General features: G+C 45.3%; 1 protein-coding gene and 1 long non-coding RNA gene across 3 annotated transcripts in view; both read left to right on the top strand.

Annotated features, from left to right (window-relative positions):
• Positions 1 to 6,663, top strand: part of FAM177A1 (family with sequence similarity 177 member A1) — a 33,768-nt gene extending 27,105 nt beyond the window's left edge. For both annotated transcript variants that reach the window (XM_040412567.1, XM_040412566.1), the window contains exon 5: positions 6,430 to 6,663. In XM_040412567.1, coding sequence (XP_040268501.1) covers positions 6,430 to 6,636 — 207 coding nt within the window. In that variant the 3' untranslated portion in view covers positions 6,637 to 6,663. The remainder of the gene's footprint in view (positions 1 to 6,429) is intronic.
• A 3,572-nt stretch (positions 6,664 to 10,235) lies between these two features.
• LOC120982436 lies at positions 10,236 to 11,565 on the top strand. Its single transcript, XR_005774898.1, has 2 exons — positions 10,236 to 11,290; positions 11,324 to 11,565. It is a non-coding gene; the product is annotated as an uncharacterized LOC120982436 (long non-coding RNA).
• The last annotated feature ends 1,822 nt before the right edge of the window (positions 11,566 to 13,387 follow it).

Below are 13,387 nucleotides of genomic sequence, written 5' to 3'. Positions count from 1 at the left end.
GATGTCGAATTACTTTGTTACGCTTCTGAGGGGAGCGTAACCCCTTAACATTCCAGGATACTATTCTCATGGTGGCTCCCACTGTGTGTCAATTTGCATGTGGAGATAGGGAGCGGCGGACATCCAATAGTTAAATACCCAATTAACTTTACCCAAAATCCCTGCAATATAACAAAAACAACAACAATAACAGGTGTAGAGCCTGAGTATACCAAGCCCTAAATATGGCTTTGAAGGCCATTTTTGATCATTTAGTGACTTCACTTTTTTCCCCATGTGTGAGCGCACGATCCTGATGTTGTGATCGCCACGCCCCCCTAGCTACCAACCTACTGAAAGCACATTTCTAATTTTAACTATGTCAGAGCAGAGTATATCAACGTTAAGAATGTGGTGCAGTGTGCCCCAACCATCTAAAAGGCCAAACCCCACCACCCGCAGCCATTCCGGTACATAACAATAAAATAACATTACATAATGGCCAGGCACACTGAATCAGCGGGTCTGCCTCTCGGATTCGGGAAAGCCGGGGCCCCAAGGATCAATTGAGATCTCAGACATCCCTACGGGAGCAAATCTGCCCCCGGTTACCCTCATCCGACAGACCGACCCCACCACATACCCCTCAAAACGCTCTGGAGTCCAGATTGTCCCCTGGACCTGGGCAATGTAGTGCTTCGCCATACTCCGCAGGCCGATCATCTAGCCTCACGACTTTGGCTCGAGCTCGCGACGAATCGATCCACTGTGGGTTGCTCGTGTGGTCCCATCAGCATCAGGTCATCCGTTTGGCCATTCAAGCCCCAGTCCCGATCACGATGGCTCGGTGTCCCCGGCATTTCTCTCTGCGATGACGTGCTTCTTTCCAAGGCTTTGGAGGCCTCTTCTGGTGAGTGAAATAACGTAGAGGAGCCATCCGGACGGTAGATTCGGAGAGACGCTGGGTACACCAGTGCAAATTTGACTTTTCTGTTGTACAATTGCGTACAGACCGGTGAAAAAGCCTTCCTCCTCCTAGAGACTTCCGCAGAATAGTCCCCAAAGATTAAGATCTTCACCCCTCTCAGCATGACTGGGCCTTTACGCGCTTTGTATGCTCTGAGGATGGCTTCTTTATCTGAGTAGTCTAAATACTGCATGATGACCTGCCTGGGTCTGACTGTTTGCCGGTCGTCACTGCGGTTGTTCGGACCCACTCTGTGTGCACGCTCCACCTTGCAATGGCGCGAAATCCCCAGGACTCCAGGTAGTTCGTTCTCACATATAGCCAGCAACTCCCCCGCCGGGATCGCCTCTTTCAGACCCACCAACCTCAAGTTATTGCGTCTGGAGCGATTTTCCAAGTCCTCCACTTTTTCACACAATCTCTTGTTTTCCGTGAGCACCTTATGTAGTTTGTGGAGGATCGATTCTGCGGTGTCCTCCATCACCTGAATTCGGGATTCAGCCACATCTAGTCTGGCATCATGTTGTTGCACAGTATCCTGCAGCTGTTGCATGACATGTGTGACTGAAGAGGCCAGGGTTTCCCGCAGATCTGGCGCCAGGTGAGCAGCAACTTCCACTGCAAGCGCCTTGTAATCTATGTATTTAATCAGAGATTCCGGCCTGTTAATCTGTGTCTCCTTTCTCTCTGATATCTGCTCCGGCTGACTCTGGAGCGCGTCTAGATCCGTCACGCCTGAGTTTGGCGCCATGCTGGCTGGCCTCTCGTCCCCATGCGTCGGTGATGGTAGCATTCTGCCCTTGAGTTTTTTGCCCATGTTCACAAGGTAGCGATCCATACAGCGTGATCGCACCCTGCGGTCCCGCTGCCTACTTCAGGGAGGCAGTCACACGGGCAGTATGTCTCGATTTGTGGCTGGTATTCGGGGAGCTCCTGCTCCAAGCTGCTTCACATGGCGGCGCCGGAACCGGAAGTCGATATTTTTGTTTCATCCATTGAAGTCATGCGTCCCACGGAGGGACTTTGTTGTACTTGGACGCTGTAATAATGGATGTCAATATGTCTATATAATTCAATAAAAACAAAGTTGATAAAAAAAAAAAATGTACTGAGTCCACTGATTTTATATATGAACAAAAATGCATGTTTAATTATGTAATTGTGTTACTATTCAGACAGGGACATACACCCTTTTCCGTGCATGTACACACGTCTAGTTACATCTACAGATGGCCCTTAAAGTGTGTTCCTGAGGTCATAATGGATGTTATACAGCAGAGGAATATGATGAGATCACATTACACATTCAATCAGATCAATAACAACTTAACTATACTAGAACATAGTTTTCATGCATGGATTACAGAGTTATATGAAAAATCATTGACCATTACTCTCACAACATCAAGGACGCTTATTTTCATGTTCCCATCTGCGTCAGTCACCCTTCACTACCAGTTTGTGGCCCTCCCTTTCGGCCTGGCCAAAGCTCCCAGGGTCTTTACGAAGGTTCTGGTGGCGGTCATGGCCCTGCTCCATGCCAGGGGTATAGTGGTGATCCCTTACTTAGACGATATCCTGATATAGGGTCCGTCATTCCGGGCAATGGCGGACAGCCTGCGCATAGTCCTGGACACCCTGGAAGGCTTCGGATGGATCCTGAACCAGCAGAAGTCATGTCTTTATCCATCTCAGTGGCTAACCTTTCTGGGCATGTTACTCGACACCTTTTAGGCCAAGGTACTCTTGCCCCTGGAGAAGCTATCCACTCTCAGTCTTCAGATTCTCCACTTGTTGCGGCGGTGGGGGTGATTTCCCCGAAGCTGACGTCGGGCCGCTATTTACTTCCTCTCTGTTTGAGACCTGGAAGTCCTACTTTAGTTGGTGCGAGCGTCACCAGCTGTCTCCCATTCGTTTCTCGTTGTCACGACTCTTGTTTCCTGCAGTCGGGCATGGACTTGGGGCTGGCTCTCAGCTCCCGCAAAGGGCAAGTTTCGGCTGTTTACATTCTTTTTCCGTGGAACTTGGCTTCGCTTTCTGCGGTTCGGACCTTTCTGCAGGGGGTTGCGCACTCTGCGCCCCCTTTCCGTCCTCCGTTGAATCCTTGGGATCTTAATCTAGTGCTCAGCACTCTCCAGTCTTCACCGTTTGAGCCTATGCAGCAGGTGTCGCTTCGCTTCCTGTTCTACAAGGTGGCCTTTTTGGTGGCAACCACTTCCATCCATAGGGTGTTGGAACTCGCGTCTCTTTCCTGTCGGTCGCCATTCCTGATCCTCCATCAAGACAAAGTAGTCCTTCGCACTGTTCAGTCCTTCCTTCCGAAGGTTGTGTCGGCATTCCATCTCAATGAAGAGATCATTCTCCTTTCATTTTGTCCTGACCCGTCTTATCCTAGTGAGCAGTTGCTCCACACTCTGGATATGGTACGAGCCGTTCGCATCTATCTGTCCCAGATGTCATCTTTCCGGCCGACGGATTCCCTGTTCGTCATTCCAGAGGGGCCGAGACGAGGGCTGGCTGTGTTTAAAACTTCCATTTCCCGATGGATTCGTTTGGCCATTGTGGAAGCATACCACATCAGTGACCGGGCCCCACCCTTCCAGGTTACTGCTCATTCTGCTCAGGCAGTGGGGGCCTTTTGGGCAGTGCATCATGGGGCTTCGGCCCTTCGGGTATGCAAGGCGGCTACCTGGTCGTCTTTGCACACATTTTCCAAATTTTACAGAGTACAAACCTTTGCGTCTTCTGATGCTTCTCTGGGGTGTAGAGTTTTGCAGACGGCGGTTCTCTGATTGTCTGGAGGGTTCTTGTTTAGGCCCACCCCTGGGACCGCACTGTAACGTCCCATGGTCAAGCCTGTGTCCCCAATGATACGGATGAGAAAACTAGATTTTTGTACTTACTGTAAAATCAGTTTCTCTTCTGTTCATTGGGGGACACAGATCCCACCCATTCTCTCTTTTGCTGCGTGGTTCTGGGTTTGTACATAGTTTGGTTTTCCTGTTTTTGTCTTGCTTCTCCTACTGCTTTTGCACTAACTGATTTAGCTTGGTGCCTGTAGGAAGGGTATAGCTGAAGGGAGGAACTCACACTTTTGTGCTTAGTGTCGCCTCCTAGTGGCAACAGCTATACCCACGGTCAAGCCTGTGTCCCCCAATGAACGGAAAAGAAACAGATTTAACATCTCGTTTTATACTACACCTCCACAGCTGCAATCTCTCGTCCTCATACAGTTTAGACAGCGCAATCTGCTGCCCAGAAACGATAATTTACATGCCTGCACTAACGACAGATCGTCAGGTGTTTGGCTGCACCTTTAGGCTAAATGCACACGATCAGGATTGCGTGCAGAAAATCTGCACCATAGGTCATGTACTTTTGTATTCTATAAGAATTTGAAATTCTCATGTACACAGTGCAGATTTTTTTTCCGTGCAGATGTTGACCTACGGTGCTAATTTTAAAATCCGCAGCATTTCAATTTATTTTATTTTTCCTAACAGGATTTTCTCCATTCACCCTTTAATGGGAAGAGTAAAATCCGCACCAAAGCCGCATGTAAATCCCCACCAATTGATGTGGATTGTCCGCACAGATTTTCCTGTGAACACCTGCAGATTTCAGTGCGGATTCTCTGCACATCAATCCTAACGTGTGCCTTTACCCTTAGACTAAATGCACACGATCTTGGATTGCATGCTGATTTTCTGCTTAGATTTGCCTGTGGAAAACCCGCACTGTAGGTCATGTACATTGTATTCCACAAGAATTTCGAAATTCTCAAGTACATGGTGCAGATTTTTTTCCGTGCAGATGTTGACCTACGGTGCTAATTTTAAAATCCGCAGCATTTCAATTTATTTTATTTTTCCTAACCGGATTTTCTCCATTCACTTCAATGGGGAGAGTAAAATCTGATTGCGGAAAATCCCGACCAATTGATGGCACGGATTTCAGTGCGGATTGTCTGCACATAAATCCTGAACGTGTGCAGGGCAGATTGTTGGGAATGAGCGTTTCGTTTGTTCCTGATAATCTGCCCAATTATTGCAACATGGGAATCCACCTTTATACCCTATCCCGTGGGTGGGGGATACATTGTCTTGATGACAAACTCCTTTTAATCCCCACTAGATTTTATTTACCTACTGCAGTTTTGCTAATGTTTGTATGCAGCAATTTCACTTCAGGCTATATGGTTGTATTATTAATGGAGGCATTGTCTTCATCCTCCTTTACAGGCATCCTCCATCTGGTAGAATGAGTTGCATCACTGTATGTCATATGTGCAAGGTTCAGTATAGACATACCCCACATATTAATTAGACCAAAGCCATTGGAGACACATGTAAAGCTGTGTGTGATCATCTGTAGCGCTCCACAGCAACATTTGGTCACTTAGATTTGTGGTAAAAGGGAATGACATTTGAAAGGATTCCAGCCATTCTGCCCTTTTATTTTCCCCTCACTGAATTTGAGAAAGAGCCAATGTGGTAATTGCACCCGGCCCGCACCGCTCATGTAGTACATTGTGTTGTAATGCCAATAACAGCGAAGCGTTGCATCTTTGTGCGTTTATCCTCTCGTACTGAATACAGTATTAGGCAGCAGGTGAACAGTCTTGAAGTTGATGTGTTGGAAGCAGGAAAAATAAGAAAATGTCCAGGTTTTCAGTGAATTTAAAGGGCATCTGTCAGCAGATCTGTCCCTAGGACACTGGCTGACCTGTTACATGTGCACTTGACAGCTGAAGGCATCTGTGTTGGTCCCATGTTCATATGTGCCCGCATTGCTGAGAAAAATTATGTTTTAATATATGCAAATGAGCCTCTAGGAGCAACGGGGGCGTTACCATTACACCTAGAGGCTCTGCTCTCTCTGCATTTGCCGCACCCTCGGCACTTTGATTGACAGGGCCAGGCATGATGTTTTCCCTGTCTTGCCCTGTCAAAGTGCACAGGGCGCGGCAGTTGCAGAGAGAGCAGAGCCTCTACGTGTAAAGGCAACGCCCCCCATTGTTCCTACAGGTGAATTTGCATATAGTAAAACATAATTTTTCTCAGCAATGCGGGCACATACGAACATGGGACCAACACAGATGTCTTCAGCTGCCAAGAGCACAAACAACTGGTCAGCCAGTGTCATAGGTACAGATCTGCTGACAGATGCCCTTTAAGAGGGAGACATTATGATGGCAGATGTTGACCAAGGAAGGTTAACCAGTGAACTGGTAACAGGGTCATGGATGCTCAAGGCTAATTGATGTCCGTGGGGAGGGAAGTCTGGTCCGATCCCGCAGAAGAGCTACTGTAGCACTGATAATGCTAGCTATGTTAGAAAGAACTCAGAACACTGTTCATTGCAGCTGCTATATATCACAGAGCCATCAGCCTGGCCATTCTGACCCGTCCACTGCTGGATCACTAAGCAAAGGGAGAAGGTCGTCTGCTCTGATTATTCACGTGCATCTCTCTCATTTGTAGGTTGAAGAGGAGGAAGAAGAGAACGAAATGTCTGAGAATGCGGAGAAACAGTATCAGGAGCAGCACGGCCAGCCGCAGAATGAGACGAGCGCTCAGTCACAGCAGCCCGAGGCCACCAGCTCCTTTGTGAATATCAGTTTTGTAATGGAAGGAGATGACTCTGTAAACTTGGCACAGAAGCAGGAACTGTCGGCTGTGCCAACTTAGAGGGACGCAGAGGCTAGATTTACTAGGGAAAAAGAAACGCCTGCCAAAATGACAACTGTGCCTTTCTATGTGACGTGAGTCCCACGTGCGGTAATATCATTAAATTCATCAAGCTCAGCACCCAGGGAGCAGTCTGTGTTCACAGGGTTGTTGCTACTTGCTTTCTGTGTTTGAAGGAAACCTACAAGTGGTCAGGGCTAGTTTTCCAATTGTAAAAATCTAGCGTATGTGACATTAACATTAGGGATGAGCGAATCGACTTCGGATGAAACATCCGAAGTCGATTCGCATAATACTTTGTTTAATTACTGTACGAAGCGAGCGCTCCATTCAGTATTAGAATGTATTGGCTCAGATGAGCCGAAATTATTACTTTGTGAAGTCTTGTGAAACTTTGCATAATAAATTCATAAATTAATTTCTACTGTAAAAAAAACATTTCCCGAACTCTGGTTCGGTTCCAAGGTACCATTCGTTTTTTTGTTTGTTTTTTTACAGTAGAAATGAATTTCTGAAGTTATTATGCGAGACTTCAGCTCATCGGAGCCAATACATTCTAATACTGTACGGAGCGCTCGCTCCGTAAAGTATTCAAACAAAGTATTATGCGAATCGCTCATCCCTAATTACCATCCTAATATATTTAATATCAAACTAAACCTGCATGCACCTGTACGACTTCATGTGATGTCCTCAGAAATTGTTGTTTTTAAAAAGGTTGAAAATTCTGTGCAGATTCATTTCATTAATTTTTCCGAAATCCCCTGTATGGACACAGATTTAAAAGATAACACGCTGGCCGCCTGCATTCTCCACAAGGGAGGGCTTACTATATGGTGTTTATACATTGAACCTACAAGGGTTGTGCCAAGCGTTAAAGTTATCCATAGGTCGGGGAAAACTAACTGATTGGTGGGGGGGTCTGTATCTCGATGGAGGATTTGTAGCTGTGTATCAAATAAAATATATTAATGGGGTTCTCCAGGATTTACCAGTTGATGAACTATCCCTAGGGTAGGCCTTCAATATTGGATTGGCGGGCGTCCGACATCCAGCACCTGTTCTGGAGTAGCTCTGGGGTTGGGGCTACAAAGCTCGCTCCATCCACTGCAGCGCTACTTCCAGTTACTCTGATGGGAAAAGCACTGCAGTGCACTGGATGTGCAGGGTGTGGGACACTCGCCAATCTGATATTGATGACCTTTCCTAGGGAGAGGTCATCAATTGTTAAATCCTAAAGAACCCTTTAAGAAATTAATCGGCAAAGAACTTTGGACCTCAAAACAACATGGTGGAAATTCACTTTAAAAAGGACCTGTCCCCTCTCCTGACATGTCTGTTTTATAACTACTTGCGTTCTGTTCTTACACTACAGAAATGTTGTTGCATTCCTCTATTATACCTACTAGACGTTTATAAATGAATTGCCAGAATTGTTTATTAAAAAGGTCCATCTAGACGTTACCAGTTGGGGTGTCCCCACACAGTTTGCTACTATCCAGTCAGTGCTACCAATATCAGAGTGTGCAGGGACACCCCTCCAACTGGTAACGCCCATCTGGACCTTTATTACAGACTGGTGGCAATTCATTCACAAACTTCTAGTCTGAATAATAAAGAACACCACAACATAGAATCATAAGAATTGATGCTCCAGAATTGTCATTTCATGGAGAATGCAAGTAGTTACTGCCACATTAGCGTTTTGAATTCCGCTATTGAGATCCGTCATAGGATCTCAATAGCGGATGGAAACGTTTCAGTTGTGTCCCCATTCATTTTCAATGGGGACAAAACTGAACTGAACGAAATGGAATGCACCCAAATGCATTCCATTCCGTTTGGTTGCGCTCCCATCGCGGACAGAATAACGCTGCAAGCAGTGTTTTTCTGTCCGCGATATGGTGCAATGCAAGACGGATCCGTCATGACACACAATATAAGTCAATGGGGACGGATCTGTTTTCTCGGACACAATAGAAAACGGATCCGTCCCCCATTGACTTTCAATGGTGTTCATGGCTATAGAATACATACAGGGAGTGCAGAATTATTAGGCAAGTTGTATTTTTGAGGATTAATTTTATTATTGAACAACAACCATGTTCTCAATGAACCCCAAAAACTCATTAATATCAAAGCTGAATATTTTTGGAAGTAGTTTTTAGTTTGTTTTTAGTTTTAGCTATTTTAGGGGGATATCTGTGTGTGCAGGTGACTATTACTGTGCATAATTATTAGGCAACTTAACAAAAAACAAATATATACCCATTTCAATTATTTATTTTTACCAGTGAAACCAATATAACATCTCAACATTCACAAATATACATTTCTGACATTCAAAAACAAAACAAAACAAATCAGTGACCAATATAGCCACCTTTCTTTGCAAGGACACTCAAAAGCCTGCCATCCATGGATTCTGTCAGTGTTTTGATCTGTTCACCATCAACATTGCGTGCAGCAGCAACCACAGCCTCCCAGACACTGTTCAGAGAGGTGTACTGTTTTCCCTCCTTGTAAATCTCACATTTGATGATGGACCACAGGTTCTCAATGGGGTTCAGATCAGGTGAACAAGGAGGCCATGTCATTAGATTTTCTTCTTTTATACCCTTTCTTGCCAGCCACGCTGTGGAGTACTTGGACGCGTGTGATGGAGCATTGTCCTGCATGAAAATCATGTTTTTCTTGAAGGATGCAGACTTCTTCCTGTACCACTGCTTGAAGAAGGTGTCTTCCAGAAACTGGCAGTAGGACTGGGAGTTGAGCTTGACTCCATCCTCAACCCGAAAAGGCCCCACAAGCTCATCTTTGATGATACCAGCCCAAACCAGCTCCACCTTGCTGGCGTCTGAGTCGGACTGGAGCTCTCTTCCCTTTACCAATCCAGCCACGGGCCCATCTGGCCCATCAAGACTCACTCTCATTTCATCAGTCCATAAAACCTTAGAAAAATCAGTCTTGAGATATTTCTTGGCCCAGTCTTGACGTTTCAGCTTGTGTGTCTTGTTCAGTGGTGGTCGTCTTTCAGCCTTTCTTACCTTGGCCATGTCTCTGAGTATTGCACACCTTGTGCTTTTGGGCACTCCAGTGATGTTGCAGCTCTGAAATATGGCCAAACTGGTGGCAAGTGGCATCTTGGCAGCTGCACGCTTGACTTTTCTCAGTTCATGGGCAGTTATTTTGCGCCTTGGTTTTTCCACACGCTTCTTGCGACCCTGTTGACTATTTTGAATGAAACGCTTGATTGTTCGATGATCACGCTTCAGAAGCTTTGCAATTTTAAGAGTGCTGCATCCCTCTGCAAGATATCTCACTATTTTTGACTTTTCTGAGCCTGTCAAGTCCTTCTTTTGACCCATTTTGCCAAAGGAAAGGAAGTTGCCTAATAATTATGCACACCTAATATAGGGTGTTGATGTCATTAGACCACACCCCTTCTCATTACAGAGATGCACATCACCTAATATGCTTAATTGGTAGTAGGCTTTCGAGCCTATACAGCTTGGAGTAAGACAACATGCATAAAGAGGATGATGTGGTCAAAATACTCATTTGCCTAATAATTCTGCACGCAGTGTATAGAAGACATAATACAACTGGATCCCTTCATGACGGATGAATGCAGTTGTATTATTGTAACGGAAGCGTGTTTGCAGATCCATGACAGATACGCAAAAAACGCTAGTGTGAAAGTTGCCTAATAAAGCTTTTGAAAACCGCTCCATAACTGCGCGTTCCATTGTATCTTGTGTTGTTAAGGCTTTCTATATGTTTAATACTGTGTTCTATGGTCAGGTTAATTTAGAAATCATATCCACAATAATGTATGTAAGTGCAATCCAAAAGAAGTAAAAAAACAAACAAAAAAAAAAACAGGACAGTTTTGTTTTCAGCACTTTACAGGCATTGCTTTAGGGCAGAGATGCCCGACCTTTGGCTCTCCTGCTCTTGCAGAACTACAACTCCTAACATAGCTGGACAGCCTACAGCTATCAGGGCATGTTGGGAGTTGTAGTTTTGCAAAGGCTGGAGGGACGCAGGTTGGGCCTCCCTGCTTTAGGGAGTTGTCACAAGACTTTATCTGTGTGTCAATCCTGTTTTCTCCCAAAATAAACCTAAAATAATACAGCGCGTATAGCTGCGGCTGGAGCTTCACTATGAATAATGCAGTGGAGTACCAATACCGAAACCTTGCATGGTGGCTATAGTCTGGTGCTTGCCATTGGGTACACCTCTGTAATATTGTGGGTAGGTGGGACACCACTGCACCAGCATTGTTTAATGTACTCCTAGCCTAAAACAGAGCTTGACTATTACATTAGAATAAAATTGACAGAACCATATATTTCCCATGACTGTTTGCCATTTTCGGCAGCTTTTACTGTTACTTCAAAAAGTTCAAGCAAGCAATAGTCATCACAGACAGTACAGATTTGTCATATGTGCATATAATGGGCTACTGGACACTTAAAGGGGTTTTCCACTCTTTAGTTATTGATGACCCATGGTCATCAATGTAAGATATTGTGGAGATCTGACACCCTCCTTTACTCCATCCCTCCGCTGTTTTTGGAAGGTGCCAGGAACATAACAGTGGATGGAGATGGAAGCATTGGGATCGGTTCACTGTGTAATGGCCATAATAGTATACCGCACCTCATCCCCCATTCCATTGGAGGTGAGCTGCAGTGCGCCATATGCTTCCAGCTTTGCTAACTGTTTTGCTGGTGGCTGATGAAAACAGATGATCGGTGGTGGTGACGGGTGTCAGATCCCCACTGATCATCAGTATATAAAGAGTGGAAGTTTAGGCCAGCCATACTCGTGAGATTATGATCAGCTCATTGTAGTGGATCTGTTGTCTGTGGGATTATACATATGAAAGAACCTGGTGTGACCAGGGAATTTTAATTTTTTTTTTAAACAAAAAACACGGACTCCCTGGTCCTGAAGTAAAATGACAGGTGCTCAGCTAATTGTGTCATACACATCTAGTTCTGGACAAGCACTGCTGAAATGTTCCAACCAGGTCGGGCACATTTTCAGCAGACATGATGAATCGCCCATCGCACATTCGTGCTAATTCTTAAACAATGGTCGTCTGACAGTGTGTCTCTCAGATGACTTGACTTGTGTATGGACACCTTTGGAACTACGTGAATCCCAGGGTAGATATGAAAGGATCTTAGAAAAAACAAAACATGGTGGATATGCTTGCCCTCCCATAAATGAATGGGCAGTGTTTCCCACTTGCATAAGATCATCAGCAACCACAGCCAACAACAAACGTAGTTCAGCAACATCTGACGTCTCTACTAGTGCACCACATTAGATGTGTTCTCCACCTACAGACACTTTAAAGGGCATCTGTCAGCAGATCTGTCCCTATGACACTGGCTGACCTGTTACATGTGCACTTGGCAGCTGAAGGCATCTGTGTTGGTCCTCTGTTCATATGTGACCGCATTGCTGAGAAAAATGATGTTTTAACATATGCATATGAGCCTCTAGGAGCAACGGGGGCGTTGCTGTTACACCCTAGAGGCTCTCCTCTCTCTGCAATGGACACGTCCTCTGCACTTTGAGAGGGCCAGGCAGTGAAAACATCATCACATATAGCCCTGTCAATCAGAGTGCAGAGGGAGCAACAGTTACACAGAGAGCTGAGCCTCTCGGTGTAACAGCAATGCCCCTGTTGCTCCTAAAGGCTAATTTGCATATATTTAAACATAATTTTTCTCAACAATGCGGGCACATATGAACACGGGACCAACACAGATGTCTTCAGCTGCCAAGTGCACATGTAACAGGTCAGTCAGTGTCCTAGGTACAAATCTGCTGATAGATGCCCTTTTATCCTGCATGGCTAAATGTACAGTACCTTCCATTATGTAGCAGAAGTGGTAAATGGAATACCACCTTTCCAATCTGTTTCCTATCAAAAAATGCCTCTTCTTTTTTTTTTTTTTTTTTTTTTTTTTTTTTATATACAATGAACATTTATACCTGATATTGTGGTTAGGTTTCACTTGTCTGCTATGAATAATACAGCGTGACACTGGGAACGGTCTTCTACATTTTATATCTATTTATTGTATCACTAATAAAGTGCATAAAAACTTACTGACTCAGTGTTTATTGCTTCCTCAGGCTGGCTGTATTTTCCTGCTGGGGTTCAGTTTATGCCCTGTGCCATATGACCGATGATGTGGCCAGAACAAGGGACTACAGTGCTCCTTGCAGAGGGATCAGGAGTTGGCCTCCCCCAACTGATCTGATATTAATGAACTAACTTATTTTAGGTTTTAGAGGAGGACAATAAGAAAAAAATATTTTTCATCAGACCCCGAATGTTAATAAGACCCACAATCAGATCTTAGGTCAGACCCCAATGTGAATGACCCCCATTCAGACCTTTCAGACCTCAGATCAGCCCCCAGCCTCAGAGCAAATAAAAAAAAAAAAAAAATCCACTTACCTCTCCTGCTCCAGATACCGCCGCTCATCACCTCTCTTCTTCCTGCTGCTGCTGTGCTGTGACCCGACGCCCACAGCGTGATGTCGCAGAACATCCTCATGCTGTGCGCAGCCATAGCACAGTCAACGGCCGTGGACCAGGAAGCGGTAAGCACAAAGCCCGGGAGCGCTGCATTCACCGCTTTCTGGTCCTCCGGTACTAATGGAAGCGCTTATTAGTATTCACCCCATAAGACGCAGTGACCTTTTTCCACCACTTTGGGGG

The sequence above is a fragment of the Bufo bufo genome, chromosome 11, assembly GCF_905171765.1.
Source record: "Bufo bufo chromosome 11, aBufBuf1.1, whole genome shotgun sequence".
Lineage (NCBI taxonomy): Eukaryota > Metazoa > Chordata > Amphibia > Anura > Bufonidae > Bufo > Bufo bufo.
This window is presented reverse-complemented; position numbering and strand designations above follow the sequence as displayed.